This window comes from Pogona vitticeps, chromosome 6, assembly GCF_051106095.1.
Source record: "Pogona vitticeps strain Pit_001003342236 chromosome 6, PviZW2.1, whole genome shotgun sequence".
In the NCBI taxonomy this organism is placed as follows: Eukaryota; Metazoa; Chordata; class Lepidosauria; order Squamata; family Agamidae; genus Pogona; species Pogona vitticeps.
This window is the reverse complement of record NC_135788.1, coordinates 34,467,763-34,495,006: the sequence shown is the minus strand read 5'-3', so window position 1 is coordinate 34,495,006 and position 27,244 is coordinate 34,467,763. Positions and strand designations below refer to the sequence as shown.

The following is a 27,244-nucleotide window of genomic DNA, read 5'->3' as shown; positions in this document are numbered from 1 at the left end:
TGTTTATTCTTGCCATCTCCTGTTTGACCACATCAAGCTTGCCAAGGTTCATAGATCTTAAATTCCAGGTTCATAAGCAGTATTTTTCTTTGCAGCATCGGACTTTCCTTTCACTTCCAGGCGCGTCTGCAGCTGAACGTCCTTTGGGCTTTGGCCCTACCACTTCATTAGTTCTGGAGCTTCTTGTCCTCCACTTTTCCTCAGTAGCATGTTGGATGCCTTCTGACCTGAGGGGCTCATCTTCCAGCATCATACCTTTTAGCCTTTTGTTTCTGTTCATGGGATTTTCTTGGCAAAGATACTGGAATGGCTTGCCAGTTCCTGCTCCAGGTGGATTGTGTTTAGTTGGAACTCTCCACTATGACCTGTCCATCTTGGGTGTCCCTGCACGGCATAGCCCATAGCTTCTCTGAATTACTCAAGCCCTTTCGCCATGACAAGGCAGCAATCCGGGAAGCTTACTTCCGTGTAAAAGACACCCCTCAATTTTTAGGGTAACGATTTTAGAAAAAAATAGTGTCTTATAGATGGAAAAATATGATAATTGAAGTTATTTCTGGAGCATTTCCCCCCCTCTTGAAATGATATAATGTAGGAAATTTCTGGAGGTTCTAGTAAAATCTCCAAATTTTCTTACAGTAGTTTCCTTGAGTGATGCTGATTCCTTAAGAGTCACAACCCTGACTTTTGTCCCTCTGCAACCTTGAGCAGAGAACTTTGAACCTTTACTTCTTCCCCAGAAAGCACATCATTTCAGACACCAGGACTTTGAGTGAACAAAGGATTATTGGAGGTAGAGTCAATCTGAGCAAGGAGATTATGAACAATAACTGTTAAGTTAATAGTATGCAAATTTGTACTTTAGTGAGGGGAGGAAAATAATTTTATTAAATCAAACATTTCTGAGTAATGATTTAACTATAGATGTTCAAAATCAAATCTAGCCTGTTAAATATTTGTTGATACTTATTCCAAAGTGGGGGGGAAGAAATCTGATACAATTCTTTTAAATTTATCCCTGGTTAAGAGGCCAATACTTTCGTATACAGTACACTTCTCAATTGTATTGCATGGATCTGAGCAGCATTTGTAACAAACATGAATGAATGAATGTTCTTCTCCAGGAAGTAGCCTGGATAGGTGGATTGTATTGCTTACTTAGGGCCCTCTTGTTGGTAGTGTGGCAGCCCGCAGTCTATAATGTCCCAGAAAGCCCCCTCTCTAGGGCATGCTGGGTGACTGAGGCAGGTTGGGGGAGAGGGGTGTGCATGTTAATCAACTATTTATGCTTTTTAGTCATATTTTGAGGGCATAAGAGTTATACATGGATTTTGAACTACACAAAGGTCTGGCGCTCCTAGCCCCAGCACTGTTGAAGAGAGAAGTGAGTTATCTTATTAAAAAAAAAAAAACAAATTAGTTAACAGATTAATGAAAGATGAGTATGTGTGATATTTGATGTGCAACCAGCAGTAGGCATTGAGGGACTGCTTGTGAAATTGGGTTGATAATGTAAGCTTTAGTGGGAGATGTTTTCACATATAGAAGAAAAATATTTGCACTTTAAGAGTAGTGGAGAATCAGAACATTTAGTGTTTAGTAATTCTTCCCCCCCCCCCCCACACACACACACACTGACTGCAGAAATCATGCGAAGTTGCTTGTCCTGACCTGGTTCTTATTCTTCACTAGTGCTGGAAAACCATGGATGTAATTCCAGCATTAGTCCTACCTAAAGCAGGCCCACTGAAATTAATTGGATTTGTTAGTCACATTTAATGAGTCACATTGGCTGAAATCCTGTTGCTTAATGTAGTAAATTGCAACTAGAGGAGACCAGTTGAATCAGTGGAACTTATGAAGTTTACTTGCCAAATCCCCATTGATTGAACAGGCCTATTCTAGTTGCAGCTGACTACAGTAAGTGACAGGGTTTCAGCTTTTGATATTGGTGATCTCCTCTAGGTAGGACTAACATTAGATTTAGCCATCTGTCACAAAACAGTACAGCTGTGACAGAGTAGATATAACTCTTCTACCACAAGGATGCAGAATTATTTATAGCTTGTATCTGTTTAGCACAGTGGTTCCCAACCTTGGGTCCCCAGATGTTCTTGAGCTGCAACTCCCAAAAGCTATTACCAGCACAGTTAGTGTTGAAGGTTTCTGGGAGGTCCAATCTATGAATGTCTGAGGACTCAAAATTGGGAACCACTGGTTTAGCGTTATTAAAAGCCACCCTTAGCCTGGGAGTTCCAGTCAAAACAAGCAAACAATATTTTAGTGAAAATGTATATTTAATTTGAATGTTACGTTTCTATTTTCCATTTAATGAAATCACCAAATTTTGAGAGTATATATGATCAAAAATGAAGTAATCATGTTAGAAACATTTAACTGTTACTAAACTCTTAGGATATCTGTTTTTTTTTTAAGAAAAGAAACATTGTAATTAGAGTAAATATTGCATAATCATTATTGTTTTAAAAAAGCAGAGAGTTCCACAGAATTATTATATTCATTCTGGTATTGAATAAACATCCAGTTTTCAATAATTTTTGTTACCGGTTTATTATTTTTACATAATTCATTTGCTTTATTATTTCTGGTGTTTCCAGGCAGTTTAAAAATCATGTGAAATGTGTTTCATTGTCCTATGATACACAGGTTTTATAATACATAAAAGACCTGAGATAATTCAGTACTACATATTTCAAGTCAACTCTTTAGATGACTCAGAAGCAAAGCTGTAGAATCCCCTCAGGATTCAGAATTGTTCCTATAATTATATGTATTTTTAAAACACAATTGAAATGTATTTTAGTGCACTTGATAGAAATAACATATTTTAAAACTTGAACAGTTCATAATTTTAAGTGGCAAAATAGCTTTAGGACGTCCTTTTGTTTGTTTTCAAAAAGACTTTTTTATATTAAAGTGCAAACTGATATTTTAGGTACAGTGACAGTGGAGTTATTTGTATTAAAACCTTAATTTCCAGTTCTTTTCATGGAAACTGCACAGGCTGAGTAATAACAGATTTGCCTGTTAAAAAGCACTTGATTGATATAATCTTAGTATTTACTTCCAGAACTTCAGATACTAAGAATGTCCTTAGTTCAGAGTTTTATTTTTGCTTTCCTTTCAGGCAGTTTTGATGAAAAACTTTAGGGTAAGAGAGTATTGTCTACACTGTAATCCTTGTGATGTTACTTCTGTTTTGTTGCAGATTTTTTAAAATGTACGTATTCTGAAAGTGGGATGGACTTGCTAACAAATGAACAGAATGTTTAGAGATGTGCCCTAATTTAACTGAAGTAATATAATATTTCTTTTTAAAAATTGCTTTGTGGTGGAAAGTGTACAGTTGGAGCTGTAAAGCATGGGCATAATCCAGTCAAAGTTAAGCCCATTTAAGTCCCTCTGATTTCAGTAGAAATCTAAACATATGCTTGAATCCCTTCCATTTAAATCAGTAGGATTTAAAAGTGTCTAACTTTGCATGGATCATGCTGCAGGATAACTGCATCTGAAAACTTGGAATGTAATATTATTATTTAAATATTAAAGTCCAAGGAAAGAAGTTAATAGGTATCTGAATTTGATGGTGACCAAAATGCAAAATTTAATTTTACTTTTTTGAAATACAGTAACAAAATTAAGTTTTGACCTTTTAGTCTAAGTATATTTGTACTCACATTTTTTTTTAGAGATAGGCCTTGTAGATTCGTGGATAAATGTGCATAAGGTAACAACTGGTTCCATCCACCTCATGGAGATTAAATCAGCCCACAAGGCAGTATTACATTTTAATTGTTTTATGGATCAGGCTGGACGTGCTATTATTATAAACAAAAAGCATTAAATATTGTTTAGGTTTAAAAGGAAAGTTCTTACTAATTTCACTATGCTTGAGTTTTTAATGGTTGTGTTTCTGCATAACCTTCAGACTTAAAGCCTGTCTTTTTTTGCTTGTGCTTCCTTTTTGAAGTACTGTGTATGTTAATGTTACATAAAGAATGCTTGTTCACACAAACTGTTTCACAGAAGGAAATTTTACTTAGATTTGCCTTATGGCAGGAAAAATTGCCACAGCAAAATGGCTGTGGAAATTTCTGCTCAGTTTGCCACGTCAGCAGAAATTGGCTCAGTATCTACGGCAATCAGTTGTCATGGGGAGATCAAGAATTTGGGTGGCTCTTAGGGGTTTAATGTTGCCAGCCAGCATCTCTCAGCCTTCCTTCCTCATCTGTAAAATCAGAATAATAGCCTGTATGTGGGGGCTTTCAGCAGCTGCTGAGATTTTTTTAGTTTATTGCCCCTATCCAGTCACTGCAAGATGAGGTGGTGCTGCTGCCTAAGAGTAATGCTGGAGAGTGCTGGGTGTTTGGGGATATTGAGGCCTCAGATGCAAAATTGATTTGCTATCAAATTATATTGCAGTTGTTGTTTTGAGGCACTTCATTACACAGTCAGGATTACACTTTAAATACATTAGCTGAAACCAAAGACACGTGTAGGATATGGTCTTAAGCTAAACAGTCCTCAACAGTCTTTCACAAGGGACAGCTGTGATTTTTTTAAAAATCCATTCTTTAAAATCTTCCCACAAGCCAATGTTTTCTGATATACTTTACACTAATTTTAATAATATATACTGAAATGTCAGCCCTTGGTTCACATAGCAGTTAACAGTTTTGTCTTCATTCACTAAGTAGCAAAACAAATCAGATCCAAATATTGTTTTATGCCTAGTGGTGCAGGGAAGCATTCCCCTGCCCTAGTAGACGTAACAAATTCTGTTCTTGAAAGTTGATTATGTGACCACTGATTCCTGGTTTTCCACCCTCATGATATGCAGTATTTGTTATATTGTTGGTGTTTTTTGGGAGATTTTACTAAAAATGGTACCTCTTTTTGCCTGTTGCTAGAGCACAAGAGTCACATTAGGAAAGACTGAATTTGTATATAAAAGATATGGCTCAGTAAGGCATAGTCAAGAATTAATTATTTATTGTGCCAACACATATTAATGGAATTCTGTGTGGAGTACAAATTTAAATGAAAATAAATTGTAAGTGGTAGTAACAGTAGTGGCACATTTTGAACAGGATCACTTGTGCAAAGCCATCCTACTAGTTCTAAAAGATCATCCTGTGATTTTCAAATATTGTTATCTAGAAATTATATTAGCTACTTTTGTTGTTCATTAAACCAGGTGGGAAAGCTGTGTGTAACTTTTAGTCTTAATTTCAAAAATTCTCTAAAAGAGATACATTTGGACTTCTGACAAGAGCAATCAATCTCTCTCTCTCTCTCTGTCCTTTTCTCTCTCTTCCTCCCCCTCCCTCCGTCCCTCCACAGCAGCCTGCTGCCTGGGGGAAAGAAAAGGGGTGGTAGAAAGAGAGAGAAATTTGATTCTGGCTCTATTCACTGCAGGCTTCGTCCCCATCTGCCACCATTTTGTGATACCTGACAGCTTCGTCCCAAGGGGGAGGGAAGGGTTGTCCACTTCTACTTTCAAATGAATTCCAGTTTTTAATTTTAGACTTTAAAGTATGTATGTCTAGTTTGAAAGATCCTTCTTGGGTTCTCTATATTATCAAATATTTTATATTTGATTTATTTGATCAGAACCAAATAAATAAAACCAAATATAACATTGACAATGATGCAAGACTGGCAGAAAAACAACTGCTAAGAATATGGTGGAACTTAAAGCACTGCTTCTACTCAAGGTTGGAAATAAAACAACACCCTTTCTGTATGTTGTATGGCATTTTTAACACTTGCAGTCACATTTTACATTTATTCCAAAACATTTTTATGGCAACTGTTGTGTAGGCCAACTACAAAATAGCATGGAAGCTTTCAAGTTTTCCAAAACTCTTTAGCAGGCTATATGGTAAACAAAGCAAGTGGGAGAATAACAGGGAGGTGATCAATACTGAATCCATGGAATCTGCATTTATTCACATTGTCCCTATAGCCTCCTATACCCAGTAGAGGCACTCAAGTTTTTTCTGGTTTGCTCTTTTTCTGCAAACCAAGATCAAGCTTAATCTGATCAAAACTATGATCAGAGGGAGAGGTGGGAAAAGAAAGGAGCATGTGATGCTAAGCCTCCTCTTATAGGAATGTTGATCATCCATGGGCCCAGATCTGTGAGATTTAGGAGCTGGACATCACAACTTCCATAAAACAAAATCTCATGACTGAAATAAAGTTCTTAAGGCATTTGGTTAAGAAGGGAAATCCCTAAGGGAACAATCAACAAACAGAAGAGAATGGTAGACATGTCTCTGCAAAGGTTGGGACAGGACAGCGTCTGTGCTGCTCTGCTCTGATAGATGCCTTCTTACCCAAGTGTAGCTTCTTGCTGCAAGCCCTTTGCACCATATGTTTCAGGTTTTAGCATTTTAAAGTGGACAGCAAATGTCCAAGACCGAAGAAGACCTTCCTTTTTTTCCATGTCTCTGTCCCCTTTAAGGTTCCTAAAAGGGACTCTGTGGACAATTGGTGATAGTATAATAGGCATAGGAGAAATGTTGAAGTGAGGAATAGGCTTAAAATATTACGTAGGTCAATAAAACCTTAGGTTGGGGTATAATCATTCGAGTAATAGAGTTTTGAATACTTTTGCAAGAACCGATATGTTAACATGAGGAGCTTCTCAAGACAGGTAAGAAAATAGGATGTGAAGTGGTTTGCTGAAAACCAAAATTAAGGATAGAAGAACAATAATAAATACTTCTAATTTTTTTTTTACAAACCACATGATGGATCTTACAAACTTAAGGTTTTTTCTCTATTGCACTTCATTATAAAAATCAGTAGCAAAATACAAACATGTATTCAAGTACCAGATATAGTTGGGGTTACAAATCTCTGTTGACTACCTTTGAAAAATCACAGTAGAATTATAAATCATATGCATAATATTATATACAGTATATATATATGTATGTGTATATATATATGTATGTATATGTGTGTGTGTGTATATATATAGATAGATAGATAGAGAGAGAGGTTGTAAACATTTATTTATTTATTTATTTATTTACAATATTTTTTAGCCGCACCATTGCCAGTGGCTTCTTGTAGTAGTATTAACTCCTCTAATTACAGGGCTTTTTAACAGGGCTGTACTATTACATTAGATTCTTCACAGTAAAACAGGGATGGGGAAATTGGCAGATTCTGCCCAGTTCCCTTCCTTACATTGACCTTGTTTTCACCCATAATTTTCAAGACGGAAGATTATTTTTTTTCTTCTTGCATAGTATCTTTTTTACAAGAGCTCCTGGTGTTTCCGTTACTTACTTTTATTACAGCATAATGCGGCTGGTAGATGTTGGTCCAAGCTAGTGTATCTCACTGCCTGGCATAAATCTATGTCCAGAATGGTTTGGGTCTTCTGTTTCTTGCATAATAGTCCACCATCCTGCATAGGACGTAAATTCAGAAACTGAATTAAAAGCAGGTGTTAATACAGCATAGGTTGAGGGTGTATTTATTCAAGGAAAAAGCCCTTAAAATCCCATTGGGCATGCCTAAAGTAGCTCTTTGGAACCCAGCCAAGATGTACTGGCCATAATTCAGTAAAAAGGCTTCCATGTGACCAGCATGGATTTTTAGATTTTTTTTTTTAAATTTCCAAATAGCTTTTTGAGAACTTAAATAGGATTGAGAAGAGTTCTCTTGTGCTAGTACTATGGTTTCCAATCTTGGATGCCCATCTGTCCTTGGACTACAAATCCTAAAAATCCTAGCCAGCACATTTAGTGGTGAAAGCTTATGGGAGTTCTAGTCAAAGAACATCTGGTGACCCAAGGTTGGGAAGTACTGCGTTAGTGGGACCGGATATAATTCAGGACAGCCCCACAGTCATGGAATTTGTCAGACTTTTAGCCTATTAGTATATGTAATTCTTCCCCCATTTCTGAGATCATTTCCATGAGATTCCCCATTTAAAGAAAAAAAAAGAGCTGAGTAGTTAAGATTTAGCAGAATCACATTGATGGACACATAGGTGACTAACTAGTTCAATACAATCCCTGAAGAAAAAAGAACAGTGGTGGAAAATTAGCTGATCATGAACTCATTGGGCTGTTCAGACGTTACATCCTTGCTTTCTCATTTGCCTCTCTTCTTTTGTGCATCCTTAATTCCTTTTACGTATTTCAAAGTTTTCAGTCCCTTGTTCTGCTATTTATTTCATGAAAATTCCCCATGGTCAATATTGAATTCCTTCAATGTTGTTTTCAGTATATCCTTGAATTGTTTCTTTTGTCCACCAACTGAGTCCCTGTAAAAAGCTCTACATAATGCACTTCAATTAGATCTGCTAATTTCATACAGACACTGACATGCTACTCTTTATACCGTATTTTTCGCTCCATAAGACGCACCTTTCCATAAGACGCACCAATTTTTTAGGAGAAGAAAACAGGAAAATATAATCTGTTTTCTTCGCTCCATAAGACACACAGACTTTCCACCCCCCTGTTTTGTGGGAAAAAAGTGCGTCTTATGGTGCAAAAAATACAGTACTTTTCCTGTAACTGTTGAACAGCAAAGAGACCAACAGTCTCTCATTTCTTCAGGAAGACACACTGACTTTCTGGTAAGAGGCTTCTCTCTAGGAGTCCTATGCAAGATTCTTGAATGTTCCCAGCATTATTTAGGAGCGAGATGCGTCAGTGGCTGTTACAAAGTTAACAGTTGCCTTTATTTTTGTAAAGATGAACATTTGTTGCATCTTTGAAGTCCTGAGGGGTTTTGCCTGGTGCCTACATTTCTGGAAATTGGTGCATATAGTTAAAGAAGCTGATCGCTATTTTTAAAATATATCTCTGCTGGAATGCATCTGCCCCTAGCACTTTTCCCTAGGAGAGTTAGTTACTGGCCTTTTGTTTCTTCCAAAGAAGGAGGGAGATCCATGACATCATTGACTAGCACTTGTGACAACCTGCTGATTACTTCTACACTGATTTCATAGGGTCTGTTCCACATATTTTGAAAAGTCCATCTCTGAAAAATCTGACTTTCCTATGATGGGTACTGAGCTGTTGAATGTGAGGAGAGGCTGCACTCCCACATTTTGGAATCCATAGACAATTCTGATAGCTTCAAAGAATTTCCTTTGTGATCAACAAACTCCTAAATATCATTGGCTTTTCTGCTGAGCAATGAGTTTTGCACCTCTTGCAACATGTGATGGTTTTTGTTAAAAGCATCTTTATTGTCAGGTGATTTATTGAGTTGGTGTACGGTACTTTATGTAGCTGAGTATTTTTGTTGAAAAAGTTCTGCAGTTTCCTCATCAATCCAGCCCTGAAAGACATATTTTTGTAGCAGTGGTATATATGGTATCATGGGCAGTTTTCCCATTGTTTGACAATGCTTCTGTTTGTGGCTAGAATTTTAATCTATATTTGTATTAAATTTTAAGGATAAAACTAGCTGTCTCATGACTAAGCTTGGAGACAATTGGCTTCTTTGATACATGTTTTCTTTATGGGCATTATGGCAATTCTATTTTTATGTTCATTTGGTGATGAGTCGCTGTTGGTCCATCCAGCATTCTTCTGCTCCACACATAACTGTTAGTCATTGTTGAAGCATAAGCACTGTCAAGTGTAGAACATATTTTTCCGGAAGGTGAGAGTGTAAGGGTAATCAAGCAGCTTTGGGAAAAATCTGGTTCTGAATTGGAAAACCAGATTCTGCCTTGTGATACTCCTCTTTAAGATGACTACTCCAGAAAAAAAAATGTTTCCAGCGCCAACCTCTTTCAGTGGTCCTTATGAGGGACTCATTTCACTAAGGACAGTGACATCACAGCATCTGATTTTTCTGGCTAAAAACACTGTTACTCTCAGGTCTGCTGCTCCAGGTATTATCTAGAAGAGAATGAACATTCTATGCTCCAAGCATAATTGGGACATAGTTTCTTGTGTGTGTGTGTTTTTGCCACGAAGTGTAGGATACCTTCCAGTTGTAGCTAGCTAGCTGACCAGAGTATGGTGAAACAGACAGTATTTAGAGCACCTTTTCTAGCCACTTCCTCAACATAGCGTGAGCAGTGTGATCCTAAAAAGGGTTGCTCAGTCACTCAGGCAGAGTTCTGTTGCTGCTTCAATCCAGCTGAGAACAGACCTATACCCTGAACTGTCTCTGTGCAGGTCTATAACTATGGCTTGTGGTGTATTCACACTTGCTGCTTCACCGCTCAACCATCATCATAGGGGTTTTTAAAACAGAAATAGTGGATTAGTAAAATGGTGAAAAGATGAAATAATGAGAGGATGGAATTGACTTGCATTTCAGTTTGTTTGAAGTGATAAAGCATCAATCTCACTGTCCTCCCAGTGCCCCACCGTAATCCAATGGCAAGACTAAATCTAGATTGCTGAAGATGCAGGATGGTGGACTGTGAAGATGTGGAGGGGTTTTGTTTGTGTGTGTGTGTGTGTGTCACTGGCTTGACTGATTTTGGCTGACTGTCTTTTGGATCTGCATTGGATTCTTCGGCTTTGTAAACTCCCCAGTCTTTGCATACTGGGACAGGATTGTCCCCAGGGATAAAACTCATTAGTTTATCTTCATCTGGTTTAATCCACCTGTCATGTGGTATGCAGTGTGTGCCTCCTGCAGCTTTTTGGAACCATAGATGAGAGTTGAATACCAGATGAGGCTAATAATGAAATGAGACCTTAGAGTCCTGCAGTTCACACATCAGAGGTATATCCCCACAAGACACCTCATATACACCACCCTAACAGATATGGGTGTCAATTTGAAGATTCTTGTGCTTGCTCAGAATCTCTCTCCAAGGTTCCCTCTAAGGTGTGTGGCTGTGTAAGTGTGCATGACTCTGCCTCCCTCTGCACAGGGCTGCTCTTGCTCTATGCACCCACAACAGTAGTTTCCAACCCCTTTGGTTCCGGTCATAGTTGAACCCCGTGTGGAAGTGTGGAGGCATGCACATCACATGTGAGGAGCAGAGTCATGTGTGTGAGGGGTGGAGCTCCACCCAGTGAGCCTGAAAATTAGAGGGAACATAGTCTCCCTCTCTTCCCTGCATTTCCTGTTGACTTTCAAATTCCCTCTTTTGGAAGCTCCAGTTTGGAGAGTTAGGTAGTTACTATGCCTAAGCCACACCTCTCTACTTACTGTTCAACCTCCTTCTTACTCCATGCTATTGAGAAAATAGAAAATGCCCCCTTCTTTAAACTCCATAGGTCTGCCCCTTCCTGGTGCCTGAAAGTAAAGAATGGAAAGAGAATTGCTTTGCTCAGACATCCTGAAGCAATGACTCAAAGTGTGAACATGTTCAGGTAGGATCTTGGAAAAGTTTCACTGTGGACTTCAGCACCCAGGTTCCTCAACTTCTGCAAGACATGGTCTGTTCCAATAACAATTGGACCTGCAGAGACACTCAAGGTGTTCCAGATCTCACAGAATCACTCAGCGCACCAGAGAATCCCATAAAATACCAAGACATGCCCAATAATATTTGCCTCTGGGACGACAAATTAACCTCTGTGCCATATTTTCTCTTTTTCTCTCTGAACTAGCATGAGAGGATCATGTAGGACGGTGATACATAATTAAAGTAGCTAAAATAGTAAAGTGAGAACAAATCTACCTGTACCTTGCCTCTGTAAACAGGCTTCTTTCAGTCACAAAGCTTAGCTTCCTACAGTCAGGAGACATAGTTTCCTCTAATCATAAGCCTTATGGAACTGATGTCAGCTGATGCTGAACAAACCAATTGGAACACATCTCATTGGAGGTGGAGCCTGTAGGCTCAGATGCAACAGGGACTAGTAATGTCCGAGCGTTCTGAACCCAGAGGCTGAATACTCGAAGCTAAGATTTTGTAAATTTTGGTTACAAAAGTGGGGTGTGTGGCTTATACACTAAAAACTGCAATGTAATTAGCAAGCTGTTGTTACAGATGTTAGTATGTATGCCAGAAGTATACTTGTACAAGTACATAAGTAGAGTGTTACTTGTATACATACTACACCTTCACCCTTGAAACATAATAGTTGCTGTCTCAACCAATATGCTTCATTCTCATTTTCAGTTACGTTGGTACTCGCCTTGCCCATTTGAAATCTGCCTTTGTAGACTTTTGATCGCTGACTGTCACAATGTTGGAGGAAGCTGTTTTCTTTAGTTTTTTAGTACTACAATTAACAATGATTGCTTCATTATAAATCAAAAGATTCCTGGCACCATTTGTTAAGCTTAATTGTATGTGATCATGTTAAGGTTTAGGCAGTCAAGGAGTATCTGGAAAAGAGAGTATACATTTAATTGTAAAACTCCATAATTATTGCTGGGAAAGCCCCTCAATATCACCACAGCAGACAACTATCAGCCAGTCTTGAGTATTCTATTCCTGGGCAAGGTATTGGCATATGTTGCAGCTTTTCCATTTGAGATTTACTTGAACAGATTATCTAAATCCATTTCAGTCTGGCTTCAGGCCTCATTATGAGACAGAAACAGCTTTGGTCACCTCAGTGGACAACCTATGCTGGAAACTAGACAGATTGTTAGTCCTGCTGGAACTTTTGACAGCTTTAGTTACCATTAACATGGTATTCTTCTGGACTATATTTCCATGACACAACTAGGAGGCACTGTTTATAGTAGCTGGCCCTTCCTTCAGAGATCATCTTAGGAGATGGTGTTGGCCATTTGCCTATTCTGTTCCCTGTGCTGATTTACAGTATATGTGAAATTACTGGGAGAGATTGTCCAGAATTTGGGATTCTGCTGTCACTAATAGATAGATGTTACTCAATTCTGTGTCTCCTTTCCATCCGTATCTGAAGAAGCTATATCAGTTTTAAACCCATGTCTGAGATCATTAATGGACTGAATGAGGTTGAACAAATTGAAATAGTTGACACAAGACAGGGGTGCAGTTGGTCAGTCAAAGGTGCTCTTGGTCAGGCTATGCTGAATGAGTTTCCACTCCCCTTGAAAATTTATGTTTGTAGCTTGTGTGTATTTCAAGATGCAGCTCTGTTAAGATTTTGTTCTGGAGATATCTGATCTGGTCATGGTAAAATATTTGTTAGTTATATTGTATTTGGGCTGGTGTTACTGGCTCTACATGAGACTGTCTTTGGAATGTGTTCGAAATTTCCAGCAAGCTATTGTAACCAAGCTGTTGACCAGCTCCAGTTATAGTGAGAACAGAAAACAATTTGCCAAAACAGCATTATTAGATAGCGGTCTAATAATTTAGACAAAATTTAGAGTCTTGGTGACAATCTAAAAAGCAGCTTGAGTCTAGACTGTCTTGGGGGGGGGGGGGGACCAAATTTCACTCCATGAACCTACTTGGGTTTTTAAGGTTTTAAGACTTTTTAAGCCATTCTATCACCCATGTGCACCACTTGGTGGGGACAATGGGGCTTTTCTGGTGGCTGCTTTTAGGCTGTAGAGCACCTTCTGAAAGACTGCCCCTTTTCCACTGTCCTTTTGCTGACAAGCAAAAAACTTTTCTGGTCAGGTGTGCATTTGGCAAGTGTGACTGCCAAGAATGGAACTTTAACAGAGATGCTGTACTTGTTAACCTTCTTAAATGTGCTTTTAAAGTGTTTCAAATTTTTTATTCTTTAGTTTTAATGTGATAGTATGCTTAATCACTTTTTAATAGTTGAATTTCAAATGCATTTTTAAAGCTTCATTTCTCCTTTAAATGTTTTGTAACCCACTTTGAGTCCTTTTATCGGAAGAAAGATGAGAAATAAACAACATGAGCGTATGAATGAATTTGAGAAGTCCATAGAACGAGACAGGCAAGGACTTTCTGTATATTGTTATTGCAGCATCATTGATATTTTTGGCTCTTACACATAAGCAACCTTGGAAAGATTTGTATCGTGAAAGGCAACGTATCAATAACTGCTGTATTTGTTTCAATGATTTCTTTTTGTAGCAGAAGTGAACTTAAATGTGATTTATATAACAACTATAATATGGCATTTAGAGCAGGAGTGGGCAACTTAAGTGTTTTTGTGGTCAGAATTGCTTCAAAACCTGCTGTGAACCATAGCAGGCCTGGCAATGGCCACAAATAACAATAAAAACAAGCAAACAAAAAAGTGCATTTATGGGTGCCTCGGGTCCAGTCTTTTTTTCATAGGATCCCAGAGTCCTTAAATAGAATTCTTTCCCACTAAATTATCTCCTTGCATAGTTTTTTTATTACTTTTTTTCCAATTGGGCATTCTGAGGTGGCCCTGGGTGCCACAGAAATGGCCCTGTGGGTTGCTAATGAACCATGTGCTACTTTAGCATTCCCTGACCTGGAATATATGGGCTTCAGAAGGAAGGTGTTAAAATTGCTGTAATTATAATGAGAAATGACCAGAGTAGAGCAGATTGAAACAGAGATTTTAATGAACTGACCTTGAAACTCTAACAAAAAAATTGTCAAACAATCCTATGCCAGCAAACTGAGTTTCATTTTTGAAATGGTTTTCTTGATTTTTGGAATTGTGGAGTGATTTCCATTTTTCCACAAAAAGAACTTAACAGAGAGACAATTTGCACTGTATTTCTGGTTGTACTAAACTACCTTGCAAGATATTAGAAGCAAGGGTGATTGTTGTCTCTTCCACTTTCATGGAAGATTTGTGCTTCAAAGTGTGACAGTGAATTAATCCAAGTTTGCTGTACAAATCTTACCTTTCTAGACTGAAATTCTAATCAATCTTAATAATTAGGTTAGATTAGGCATCCTTCAGTCTTGAAAGACTATGGTATTGTGCTCTGTATGGAGGGCTTGGAACAGCGTCTAGTGTGGTGAAGGCCAATTCGAGTGAGAATCCCTTCCACACTGGAGACAAATACAATCTGTCCCCTGTCCAGCTCCCTGAATTTGCTGCTTTTGTGACTTCCTCTTTGCCTCGGCCTGCTGGACAAGGGTCTCTTCAAACTGGGAGAGGCCATGATGCAACCCGTGCCTCCAGGCTGAACTGTCAGATGTCAGGGTTTCCCATCTGTTGAGGTCCATTCCTAAGGCCTTCAGATCCTGCTTGCAGATATCCTTGTATCGCAGCTGTGGTCTCCCTCTGGGGCGATTTCCCTGCACTAATTCTCCATACAGGAGATCCTTTGGAATCCGACCATCAGCCATTCTCACAACATGCCCAAGCCAACATAGACGTCGCTGATTCACTAATGTATATGTGCTAAAAATTCCAGCTCGTTCTAGGACTACTGTATTTGGAACTTTGTCCTACGTGATACCAAAAATGTGTCGGAGACAATGCATATGGAAGCTGTTCAGCTTCCTCTCCTGCCATGCACAAAGGGTCCAGGACTCACTGCGGTACAAGCGTGTGCTCAGAACACAGGGTCTATAGACCTGGATCTTGGTATATGCCGTCAGCTTCTTATTGAGCCATACTCTCTTTGTGAGTCTTGAGAACATAGTAGCTGCTTTGCCAATGCATTTATCCAGCTCAACATCTAGAGAGAGGGTGTCAGAGATCGTTGAGCCAAGGTACACAAAGTCATGAACAACCTCTAATTCTTGCATGGAGATAGTAATAGAGGGAGGTGAGTCCACGCCCTGGCCCATAACTTGTGTTTTCTTCAGGCTGATTGTTAGTCCAAAGTCTTGACAGGCCTTGCTGAAACGATTCATGAGTTGTTGGAGGTCTTCAGCAGAGTGGGCAACAATGGCTTCATCATCTGCGAAGAGGAAGTCCTGTTTGTATTTCAGTTGGACTTTGGTCCTCGCTCTCAATCTAGAGAGATTAAAGAGTTTTCCATCTGATCTAGTCTGGAGATAGACACCTTCTGTTGCAGTTCCAAAGGCATGCTTCAGCATGACAGAAAAAAAACAACCCCAAAAAGGGTTGGTGCGAGGACACAGCCCTGTTTCACTCTGCTTCAGATGTCAAAGGGATCTGATGTTGATCCATCAAAAACTACAGTGCCTTTCATTCCCTCATGGAAGGACCTGGTGATGTTAAGGAGTTGAGGTGGACATCCAATCTTGGGAAGTATTTTAAAAAGGCCATCATCCCTGCTAACCAAATCAAAGGCCTTTGTGAGATCTATGAAGGCCACAAAGAGTGGCTGTTGTTGTTCTTAATAATAAGTAACCCTATTTAGCTCATTGGGACTAATTTATGAGTACACATGCAGAGGACTGTGTTGTCAGTACTTCATATATTTCTAACCATTTTGAGTCTTAACTGGCCCAAGAAAGAGGTTTTAACAAAACAAGTTAATCTTGTAGGAAATGCGCGAGAACATACTGAAATAGGTTTTTGATATTTCTCTGCATAAATAAGAATAATTCATTTGTCACCTTATAGAATTGTGAGAATATATTCCTAATTTTGGGGTGCAGAATGTGTACTTCTATTTTTAAAATAGACATCTGTATTCTGTTTAACTACCTATGTGCAGACTTGAGAGTTTTTTGGGATCATGTGTATTGTTTTTCCCCAATATTTTGATTGTCAAGATGCATTGTGAGACCAAATAGCTGCCTGGAATTACATTATGTCAACTGTTTTCTCTAATAGTTTTTAATTGGACAGAACCACAAAGAAATGTAGTGAGTCTTTATGCAGTTAAATGTTCATTGTGAAATTCTCCCTTTTTTTGGCTGTTATAAAATCTTCTGTTGTCTACTATTAATGCTAACTGGAATTGCTGTAAATATATGTTCTTGTGTGTGTGTTTTCCCTTTGTTAAAAATGAAATTTGTTCCAGTATACTTCATTAGTGACTTTCCTTCAAACTTTAATACAATAATTTTTATTTTTGAGATTATTTCTAAATCTTTTAAAGAAATGCACAGGTTTTATCAGATTCTGATAAAAGGAAGAAGCCAACAAAAAATTAGGAAATGTTAGCACTGGAAAAAAAATCAGTTATAATTTGACATTGAGCAACAGCTTTTTGAAAGGAATAGTTACTGGGTGTAGTTCCTCAAGATATGTTTCGAGGTGGCTAGACAGTACAGAGTGGGCAAATTGCAGTATGTATACCCAAGTAAATTCAGCTCAAACAATCTAAAATTTTAAAAAATCTAGTTTCCTCATTTTAAAGCAATGGATGTAGTACAGTTGATGTTATTTTTTAATAATGAGTAATTTGTTCTCTACTGGAGGATAAGGACTTTCGTAAGTCTACTTTCCCCCCTGATTCTAGAGCAGTTGTTAATTGTATATACGTATTTTTCCTGGGCACGTGTAAGAATAGCTTCCCTGGCTGTGAAATGATGTACATGCTTCATGTGGAATGTGTGGTGTTGTAAATCTGCATTTTCTTGAAGATCCCGAGGGTCCTGTGGCATTTGGGTCACTTGTTTTTCTCTGCTAGTTAAAAGATAAGAGGTGAAAAGGCAAAGGGCTTGACTCTTAATCTACAGTATTCTGGGTGGTACTAAGTTTTGCTGTGCTACTGTAAAGCAAATAATTATGTATATAATTGACTGAAAGCTGGTGCACTTCTAAAGCACAGGTGAGAATGGAACAGGCAGTCAAGATCTGAGAAGCATGGGATGTTAGAGCTCAAATGCTGATTAAACTTCCCACAGTTCTACCATAATTTCACAACTAAATTGTAAAACAGTGGATCACTTTTATGATATAAAAAGCAATTAAAGTTGTATTTAAAGTGAATGAATGGAATGGGGTAATAATCTGGAAGCAAAGATATTTAGTGTGCCAAGAAATGCTTCGAAGTGTCATGAAAATGCTGCAAAAAAACAATATCTTTGAAGCAGAATGTTAAATTGCCTATTGGTATTCAGTGTGTTTAAGGTAACTTTAAATCAGGCATACATTTATTTGTGCTACTACTTTCTGTGGCAGGACTTTTATCTGTTAGTAATTTTCAACTTAAGAGTGTTCTGTGCAGTGTCTCTCTGTGTGTATGTTCAATAACAGGCTGTCTCTCTCCATCCTCAGGAGTCGAAAGCTTCAAATCAGAAATATCCCGCCACACTTGCAGTGGGAGGTAGGCATTCATCTTTAAATCTTCAAGATATCTGTTGTTAAGGAGATAAATTGGTATGTTTTTCACCTTTATATCTTTCCCCACCCTTTGTTCTCTCACTCTTCCTGGCTTTCCTAACACATGCAAATTGCTGACAAGAATAATTTCTGTTCTTGGGGGAGATCCTTTGCCAGTTGAATAACAGAGTATCCCAGATATTTCTTGCAAGTTCCCTTAAACATGGGCAGTTGAAACTAAACATATTCAGGATTAGGTAAATTTCAACTTCCTGGTCCTTTCTGTCTCATTCCCTTAATCCTTATCTGTCTCTCATCAGTGCTTTTTTCTTTCCTATAAATGTTAGCAGCATGATAATTCTATAAAAACAGAAACTCACATACTTTTTCATACATAATTACAAAACTCTTCTGTCATCAGTTTTTCCATAGCATCATGCCATAGCTGTAGATATTTTCTAATTAACAAAGCAACAGATAGCAACATGTGCTTTATTATAAGAACTAGTCTTTTTTGTGTACCCTTTACCTTACTGTGGCTACAAACAAGTGAGTTGTCCTATGTGTAGTTTAGGTAAAACAAACATGAATTTTATAAATGAATAACCAGGTAGATGTTGATGTAGCTCAAAACTTAACAATATTTTGCTGAGGCAGAATAAGTACAGTATATATCTAATTTTACCTGGCAGTAAAAATATCTTCAAAGAGCCTGAAGCAATAAAATAAAGATAACAATATAAACAATATCAGTTGAAAGGCCCCCATCCTTTCATTTCATCCACAAAGTACATCAGATTGGGCTCCAGGAAAAGTCCCCAAGAAAGGAATTGTTATTAAAAATGTACTTTCTTTTTAAATGCATCGTTTAATATGGCTCATACTATATTAATGAAGACTTATAACAAAATCCCCATCGCTTATGGTATGTATGGTATGGTATTTGGCAGAGATGGGATAATTTATATCAGCAGACATTAAAAACAAATTATTTAAAAGGTAATTTGCTGTTGTCTAGAGTAGGTTTAAAAACTGGTAAGTATGTTAGTATTTGTTCATTCTCTATTTTAATGTGTTTTAAAATAACTTTGGTGATCCTGCTAAATTTGCTAATTTGAGCAAGCACTGAAAAGCATACCAATGACAAAATTGACTTTGCCGCTATATTGCTAGCATAATGTAATGTTATGCTTTAGTAATTGGTTATCTCCAACAAGAATCCCCATTTATTTGCAACAAAGCGTATTTTACAATTAATACACCTAGACATTTTACTAAATCAAATAGGATTTCAGAATCTTACATTCAACATTTTTACTTACTAGCTTCCATTTTATCACAATCTTTCAAACAACAAATTGCTTGCTTGTATTGCAAGGTGTGGTCTGGGGCACAAACAGCAGTAGTAATCTTGCTGATACTAAACAGGTCTGGTCAGTTCTCGGATGTAAAATTAGGCAGGGAACCCCCTTCCCTTCAGGTGCGTCTTTCAGTTACATAAAAGAAGAAAAGCAGGATATAAATCTTCTAAGTACAGTGGTGCCTTGACTTTCCAACTTAATCCGTAACAGAATGGTGTTCGTAAATCAAAACATTCGTAAATCAAATCAGCATTTCCCATAGGAATGCATTGAAACACGATTAATCCGTTCTGGCTGTTTTTTGTTCTTATGTCAAGGCACAGTTTGTAAGTCAAAGCATTCATTCCCATAGGAACTAATGCAAAGCCAGTTAATCTGTCCTCTACCACTAGGGGGAGAATTTTTCTTCTTTTGAATTTAGGTTAAAAAAAGGACAGGAAAGGAGGGAGGGAGGGAACAATGGAGAAAAGAGGAAAGAAAGAAAGAAAGAAAGAAAGAAAGAAAGAAAGAAAGAAAGAAAGAAAGAAAGAAAGAAAGAAAGAAAGAAAGAAAGAAAGAAAGAAAGAAAGAAAGAAGGTCATCACTGGGGCACACAGAACCCTCAGACAAAGGTTTGTGCTTTTAAGCTCAAAAAGAGATAAGACAGGGAGAGAGAAGACAATGGGGGGGGGGGAAAGAAAGTTTGGAGTCTAAAACACATTTTAAACCCACACATTTTACAACAACACATTTAAAACAAAACAAACACATTTTAAACAAAACACATTTTAAAACCAAACACCTTTTAACCCCACCCACCAACACAGTGCACAAACCCTGGGAACCACAGAATCCAGCAACCATTATTCCAGCAAACAGACCCCCTCAGCACAAAAAGAGAGCACAGAGAGAGAAAGAAGACAATTGGGAGGGGGGGAGAGTTGAGACTTGAGTCTAAACTGCATTTTAGAGCAAACCAGCCAGCACAACCCCTCACAGAATATTTTCTGATTTTAAGGGAAAAAAGACTGTGGAGTCTAAACTGCATTTTACAGCCTGCCTGCGCCAGCAATCAGCAACCATTATTCCAGCAAACAGACCCCCTCAACACAAAAAGAGAGCATAAAGAAAGAGAGAAGACAATGTGCGGTGGGAAACTTGAGTATAAACTCCATTTTAGGGCAAACCAGCCAGCACAGACCCTTGCAGAAAGGGTCTGCAAGACCCATCAGAGCAAAAAGCAGGGGAGGCATGCAGGAACCATTGCAAATGCACAGAAAACAAACGGTGCAGATCAGAAATGCACAAAGCAAAAAGCAAGGGGAGCATGCAGGAACCATTGCAAAAACAAATGGAGCAGATGAGAAATGCAAAGAGAACAAATAAAAAAACATGCAAGACACATCAAAAATGGGGAACCCCCCAAAAGCAACCAAACCCCCCAAGACCCATTGGAAATGGTGGGAGGGGGACAAAAAAAAACAAACTAATTCCCCAAGACCCATCAGAAATGGGAAAAAACACTCCAAAAAAGAACCAACCCCCCATCGGAAATGGGGTAAAAACCACCAAAAAACAACCCCCCCCAAGACCCATCACAGCATGGAAACATAACCCCCCGCCGCCAAAAATCATACTGCAAAAATAACCAGAACAGTTTTTTAAAAGTATAAAGCAGTACCTTACCTTAGCAGGCAGCCTCCTCGGATCTCACACTCTCTAACTGCCCGGGTGAAAAAGCTACAAAGAAGCAGCCTCTTCTCCACCTACAGTTAGCTATTTGAATTTCCTGCCCTTTCCCCTTGCTTTTTTCTGTTTGTAAGTCAAAGCTCCATTCGCAAGTCAACGGAGATGTTCATAACTCAAAATGTTCGTAGGTCAGGACATTCGTAAGTCAAGGCACCACTGTATACCTTCAAGTGAATATGTTCTGCTGCCTCAATAAAAATGCTTTTAAAACACTTTTACTATAAAATTGATTCACTGGTGTTTGCCTGTTTGTTTATTATAATTTAACCCCTCCCTTCTCCTTAAAAAGGACCCAAGATGACTTACATAATTGAAAGATAGTATTTAAAGCTGAAAACAATGAGTATACATTAGAGATGGGCACAAATCAGAAAATTGGTAATTTGTGATTGATTAAGGTTGACAAATTATGAATCGACAAATCGATTCATCAATTCATTTTGGACTTTAATAACCCTATCAAAGGGTCCCCAAAGCACCTAGGGACACCAAATTCTCAGGAAAGCTTCTCCTGCCTCTCCTTTACAAGCCCTGCAAATTTGGTGAAGTTTGGGTTTTGAATGTCCAAATTTTACACTCACAAGGAGCCCTTCCCAGGAAAGTTTCCCCCAGGCACCTAGAGGCACCAAAATCAAGAGAAGCTTCTCCTGACTCTCCTCTAGTCTGCAATCCTGTCAAGTTTGGTGAAGATTGGGTTTCAAACATCCAAAGTTATGCACACACAAGGTGGGCCCTCCCAGTAAAGTATCCTTTAGCAGCTGGCTTGGGGAAACACAATCTTCACCAAACGTAGAGGGATTGTAGAAGAGAATCAGAAGAAACTTCTCTGTAATTTTGGTGTCTAGGTGCCTAAGCAGACCTTTTATAGCCAAATGAATCAACGAATCAAAAATTGCTAAAAATGTATTGATTCGTATTCATACAAATCAATGAATTAGCAATTCTTGAGCTGATTTGGTGATTCTCTCTTTAATTTATGCCCATCTCTAGTATACATTGGTGGTTTACATCATTTAAAGCTAAGAACAATGAGTATAAATAGGCAGCTTACATCATTAAAAGACAATATTAAAGCTAAAATAGTAAGCATTCAATTATTAAAAAGAAACAAATACTCATCTGAGAGATGGTAAACACAAGTAGCACTAAAGACCTAGTCAGAGTAGTAATGCATAACAGTCCATCTAAAAATCTCTCATGTACCCAGCCACTGAGAGAAACGTTCAATATATTCGCGAAGGCTTTCATGGCCGGGATCTAATGGTTGCTGTGGGTTTTTCGGGCTCTGAAGATGCCGGCCACAGAGACTGGCGAAATGTTAGGAAGAACAACCTTCAGAACACGGCCAAAGAGCCTGAAAAACCCACAACAACCACTGAGAGAAAGCTTGCCTGAAGAGAAAGGTCTTTGCCTGCTTGCCAAAGGACAGCAAAAGTGAGGCCAGTCTGGCCTCACGTGAATATTGTTCTCATTATCTTTGTCTAAGGAGATCGCAAAATACTCTAGTAGATGAACTTGTCTTATCAGAGAGCCTTTAAGGAAAATATATGCTTTGTAGCAAAACTAGGGAAAATATGTGGAATCTTGGATATCATGCAGTAGAATATGACCAGTTTAGGACACATTTCTGATTCCAGAAGAAGAGATTTCATGGGTTCTTTGCCAAGCCTAAGGAAGTAAGGAGAAATTTGAACAAGACTGCAAGTACTTTTTGTTTTATTTTCTGCTCACTAGTGTGAGGACTTTGTATGTCCCTTTCCAACCTATAATTCCCTGGATACATTTAAAAAAATCCACATCATCCTGCAGGGGCAACATGGCAAGCTTCCTGATCTCTTGTCTGGTCCCCTGTAGTAGATCTGCGGATTACCTAAGATGTTCTGTTCCTTCAGTTGCACAGGGGTTTGAGCAGTTAAGTAATTTTGGGTGAAAACTCTTGACAGTCTTCTGTTGCTATTCATGTGAGAGAAGACTCTTGACTCCCACAAGATGATGCTACTCGAATTGATAATTCACAGTGTGGGAGAAGGGATTCAAGAGCCAGTGTAGTATAGCGGTTAATGTGAAAAATTTCAGACTGGAGGCTCTGTTAGTCTGTAGCGTGTTCAAGCACACACTTAAGCCCTTAACAAAGAGGTTAAAGTTGTAACCCCTTAAAAACTAATTATTTCACATAAAGTTTCATGGGCTGCAATATATTTCTTCAAATGCATCAAGGGAGCCTCAGATTGAGGTCACCACTCAGTTGTCAAAACTTACTGACTGTCCTTTGATCAGTTACTTTTTCTCAACTTGACCTACTTTACAAGAGACAATATATGTTGCCATGAAGTCAGTAAAGTCAATATATAAATGCAGCAATAAGTAATAGTTACTGTCCTTTTAGTTCTTGTTCAGTTCAACATTTGGCTTCAGTAAGAACCTTAGCACCAAATGTCTTCTACTGTGAAGATTAATCCCTTTTTTTTTACAGTAAAAGCAATAAAACAATTTCCTGTTTTCAGAGACGTTACAAGATTATTTGGGATGAGGTGAATCTTGAAAGTTCCTTCCTTCTAGATAAAATCCCAGTTTTCCTCCTTTTTAAAATCCATTTAATAATATCTTTTAAAAGTTCTTTAGATCTTAGTGATGGTGGTTGTTACTAACCTGAAGTCTTTCCCACTTACAGTAACTCTCTGAATTAAGTAGCCCTTGAAAGGCCCTGTTATTAACAGTCCTGCTCAGATCTAGCAAACTTAAGCTGTGGCTACCTTTATTAAGTCACTTCATTTCATATTCATTCTTTTTACTTTTCAAATACTGTACCTGAAAGGTAGTCATACGGGGCAGGGGCAGGATCTGTTCTTGATCTTCCCAGAGTGCAGGGCATGTAATAATGGGCTCAAGCTACGGGAAGCCAGATTGAGGCTGAATATTAGGAAAAACATCTTGTTAGAGCAGTATGAGAATGGAACCAATTACTTCAGGAGGTGGTGAACGCTCCAGCGCTGGAGGCATTTAAAAGAAAATTGGACAACCATCTGCCAGCTCTGCTTTGATTTGGATTTCTATATTGAGCAGGGGGTTGGACTCGATGGCCTTCTAGGCCCCCTCCAACTCAGTTATTTTATGATTTTATAATTCCTTATTTCTTGCTGCCTTCAACATTTCCCACCATTGCTGTTTTTCATGTGGTAATGTTTTTTCTTTTTTTAAAGTAAGTCTATATTTGCTAGGGGACATGGTGGCGCTGCAGGTTAAACCGCAGAAGCCTCTGTGCTGCAAGGTCAGAAGACCAGCAGTCATAAGATCAAATCCACACGACGGAGTGAGCTCTTGTCGCTTGTTCCAGCTCTTGCCAACCTAGCTGTTCGAAAGCATGTGAAAATGCTAGTAGATAAATAGGTACCATTACGATAGGAAGGTAATGGCGTTCTGTGTCTAGTCGCACTGGCCACGTGGCCACGGAAACTGTTGATGAACAAACGCTGGCTCTACGGCTTGGAGATGGGGATGAGCACCGTGCCCTAGAGTCAGACACAACTGGACTAAATGTCAAGGGGAACCTTACCTATATTTGCTAAAACCACAGCATTATTTCAGTGTTTAGTTTTTTTTAGTGGCACAGTAAAAGTATCACCAGAATCTTGTCCATGGAAGTGAATAGTGAAGAATCACCACCTTTTGGCAACCTTTTAATTTTGGTCATTAATTACAAATATTGTGGTTTGAATTTTGAATTTCCATGATTTCTGAAAGTTTGAGTTTTCTGCCTGCCTTTTTTATCCAAATGAACAATGGATAGTGAGTGGCAGTTTGTGGAGTGAAAGTTATGGTTTTATAGCACCACCTCCTTTGAATATGTTTAGGTCTTAGTGGACCAAATATCATTCTAGCGTGTGTTTTTCAGTAAATTTATGAGCAGCACACAACAGAGTACAGTGGGGTCTCTACTTAAGAACGTCTCTACTTAAGAACAATCCAACTTAAGAACAGCTCCATTTGCTAAATTTTGCTTCTACTTGAGAACAGAAATCCAAGATAAGAACAGGAAAAAAAAACCTTTCCTGCTCTTTTTTTAAGGTCATCTTAGGTTAAAAAAAAATTCTCCCCCTAGTGGTAGAGTACGTATTAACCAGCTTTGCATTAGTTCCTATGGGAACTAATGCTTCAATGTACGAACGCACCTCTACATAACAAAAAAAAACCCCAGCCAGAACGGATTAATTGGTTTTCAGTCCATTCCTATGGGAAATTTTGCTTCAACTTAAGAACGTTTCAACTTAAGAACACCATTCCAAAATTGATTAAGTTCTTAAGTAGAGGTTCCACTGTAGTTTCTATGGACGGAAAAGAGCAGATACGGATTAAATGGTATTCAATGCATTCCTATGTGAAATGCAGATTCAACATAAGAACTTTTCAACTTGAGAACCACCTTCCAATACGGATTAAGTTCTTAAGTAGAGACCCCACTATATGCACAACATTTCTCTTTGAGAGAAAGTCTTAAATAGCCATTCTTTCTGCTCTGTGAGTGAGCTTTGTTTCCTTAGAGTTCCAGACAGAACTAGCATGGTGAACATGGCTTGCTTTCTGCAGTGAACCTTAGGTTTAATGTTTAATTTTGTTTGCTTATACAGTAGATTTTCTTTAAAAAAACCTCTTCAGGTTGTTCAGTAAAGGCAGGTTTATTTCCCAGTGCTGGTGTCTGTGTGTTTTTATATTTCAAAAAGCAGGGAAATTCCCAAAGAGAGCACGCTTATTGGTTTATAGTAAAATGTTCAGAAGAAAATAGATTCAGACCACAGATTAGTTGCTCTTGTTGAGAACATGAGTACGTGAAATCACTTACAGTAAACTCAAGAAACAGCACTCTTTGATTTCTTCTGTAGCTACACAACAAACAAGGAGGCATGCTGCATCATACAACTCTGTATGCAATAGATAATGTTCATGGCAATTGCTTAATTTAAGGCAATTTGCCTCAAAAAGGTATGGCAGCATAATTAGGTAGGATGTTTGGGATCAATCTGTAATACAGTAGTGACAATTTAAAATAATATTCTTTGGTGTTGGGGGTAATCCTGTGCATGTCCACTCAGAAGTATATTGTATTGGATTCAATAGGATTTCTCACAGGTAACTGGATATGAAATTATGGCCCTGGTATTCTTAAGGAGGCCTTTCCTGTTGTAAACAAGCCTGTGTGCTTTGTAAAGAGAATGTTGTTTGGTTTTATGAAAGCATAAAAATTACTGATGATGTCATTAGTGAAAAAAGCATTAACGATATAAATCTAGTCGCTAGGCCCAATTAGAATACACCTGTTGAATTAATTTCCTGATGAGTAAATAAAGAATAATGTTAGTCCCATTGATTGAACTGGTGTACACTAGTTAGAAATAGCAGTTGGATCTAGGATAGTCTTCCCCATTGTATTTTTGAGTAGAGGATCCCATCCTCTGTCTCATTTCCTGACCATGCCTGAACTTTTTATGTTCCCAAATATGTCATCTACAGTAGTGCCTTGACTTATGAACTTCCCCCCATTTCCCATGGGTCTTGCAGGGTTTGTTTGCTTTCTGCTTTGCTTTGCTTTTTTTATTTTATTTTATTTTATTTATTTATTTTTTGCATTTCTGCATGGTTTGTTTGCTTTCTTTTTTTCCCTTCAGCCGGAATGGATTATTAATGGAAAATGGCCTTTATGGTGGGTCTTGCAGTGTTTTGTTTTGGTGATTTTTTTTCCCTTCGGCCAGAACGGATTAATTGGATTTCAGTGCATTCCTATGGAAAATGCTGCTTAGACTTATGACCATTTCGAGTTACAGTATGACTGGAGTTCCAGAACCAAATAAGTTTGTAAGTTGAGGCACCATTGTATTACTTTTCACCAGAGAGCATTAGAGATGGTGCCTAGAGCACCTGATATGTAGCAGAAGTGGAAACTTCTTTCTAAAGAGTGTTGTTTGTTTCTAGTAGGCTGTAAACAAAGTGACTTGTCTGGATATGCATTCTGTCCCTAAACCTCTTTTCTCCTGTTATGGGATAAAAGATGGTATTTTCGTGGTTCTGTTATGAGATACCTTTCAGACTTGTGAAGTATCATGTATATGCATAGCACTACTGAAATGATGATGATCATAACGTACA

The 27,244-nt window shown here is 38.3% G+C and overlaps 1 protein-coding gene across 3 annotated transcripts in view; it reads left to right on the top strand.

The window, feature by feature from the left end:
- Positions 1 to 27,244, top strand: part of IGF2BP3 (insulin like growth factor 2 mRNA binding protein 3) — a 115,296-nt gene that overhangs the window by 20,056 nt on the left and 67,996 nt on the right. For all 3 annotated transcript variants that reach the window (XM_020781090.3, XM_078377191.1, XM_020781099.3), the window contains exon 3: positions 17,973 to 18,021. In XM_020781090.3, coding sequence (XP_020636749.1) covers positions 17,973 to 18,021 — 49 coding nt within the window. The remainder of the gene's footprint in view (positions 1 to 17,972; positions 18,022 to 27,244) is intronic.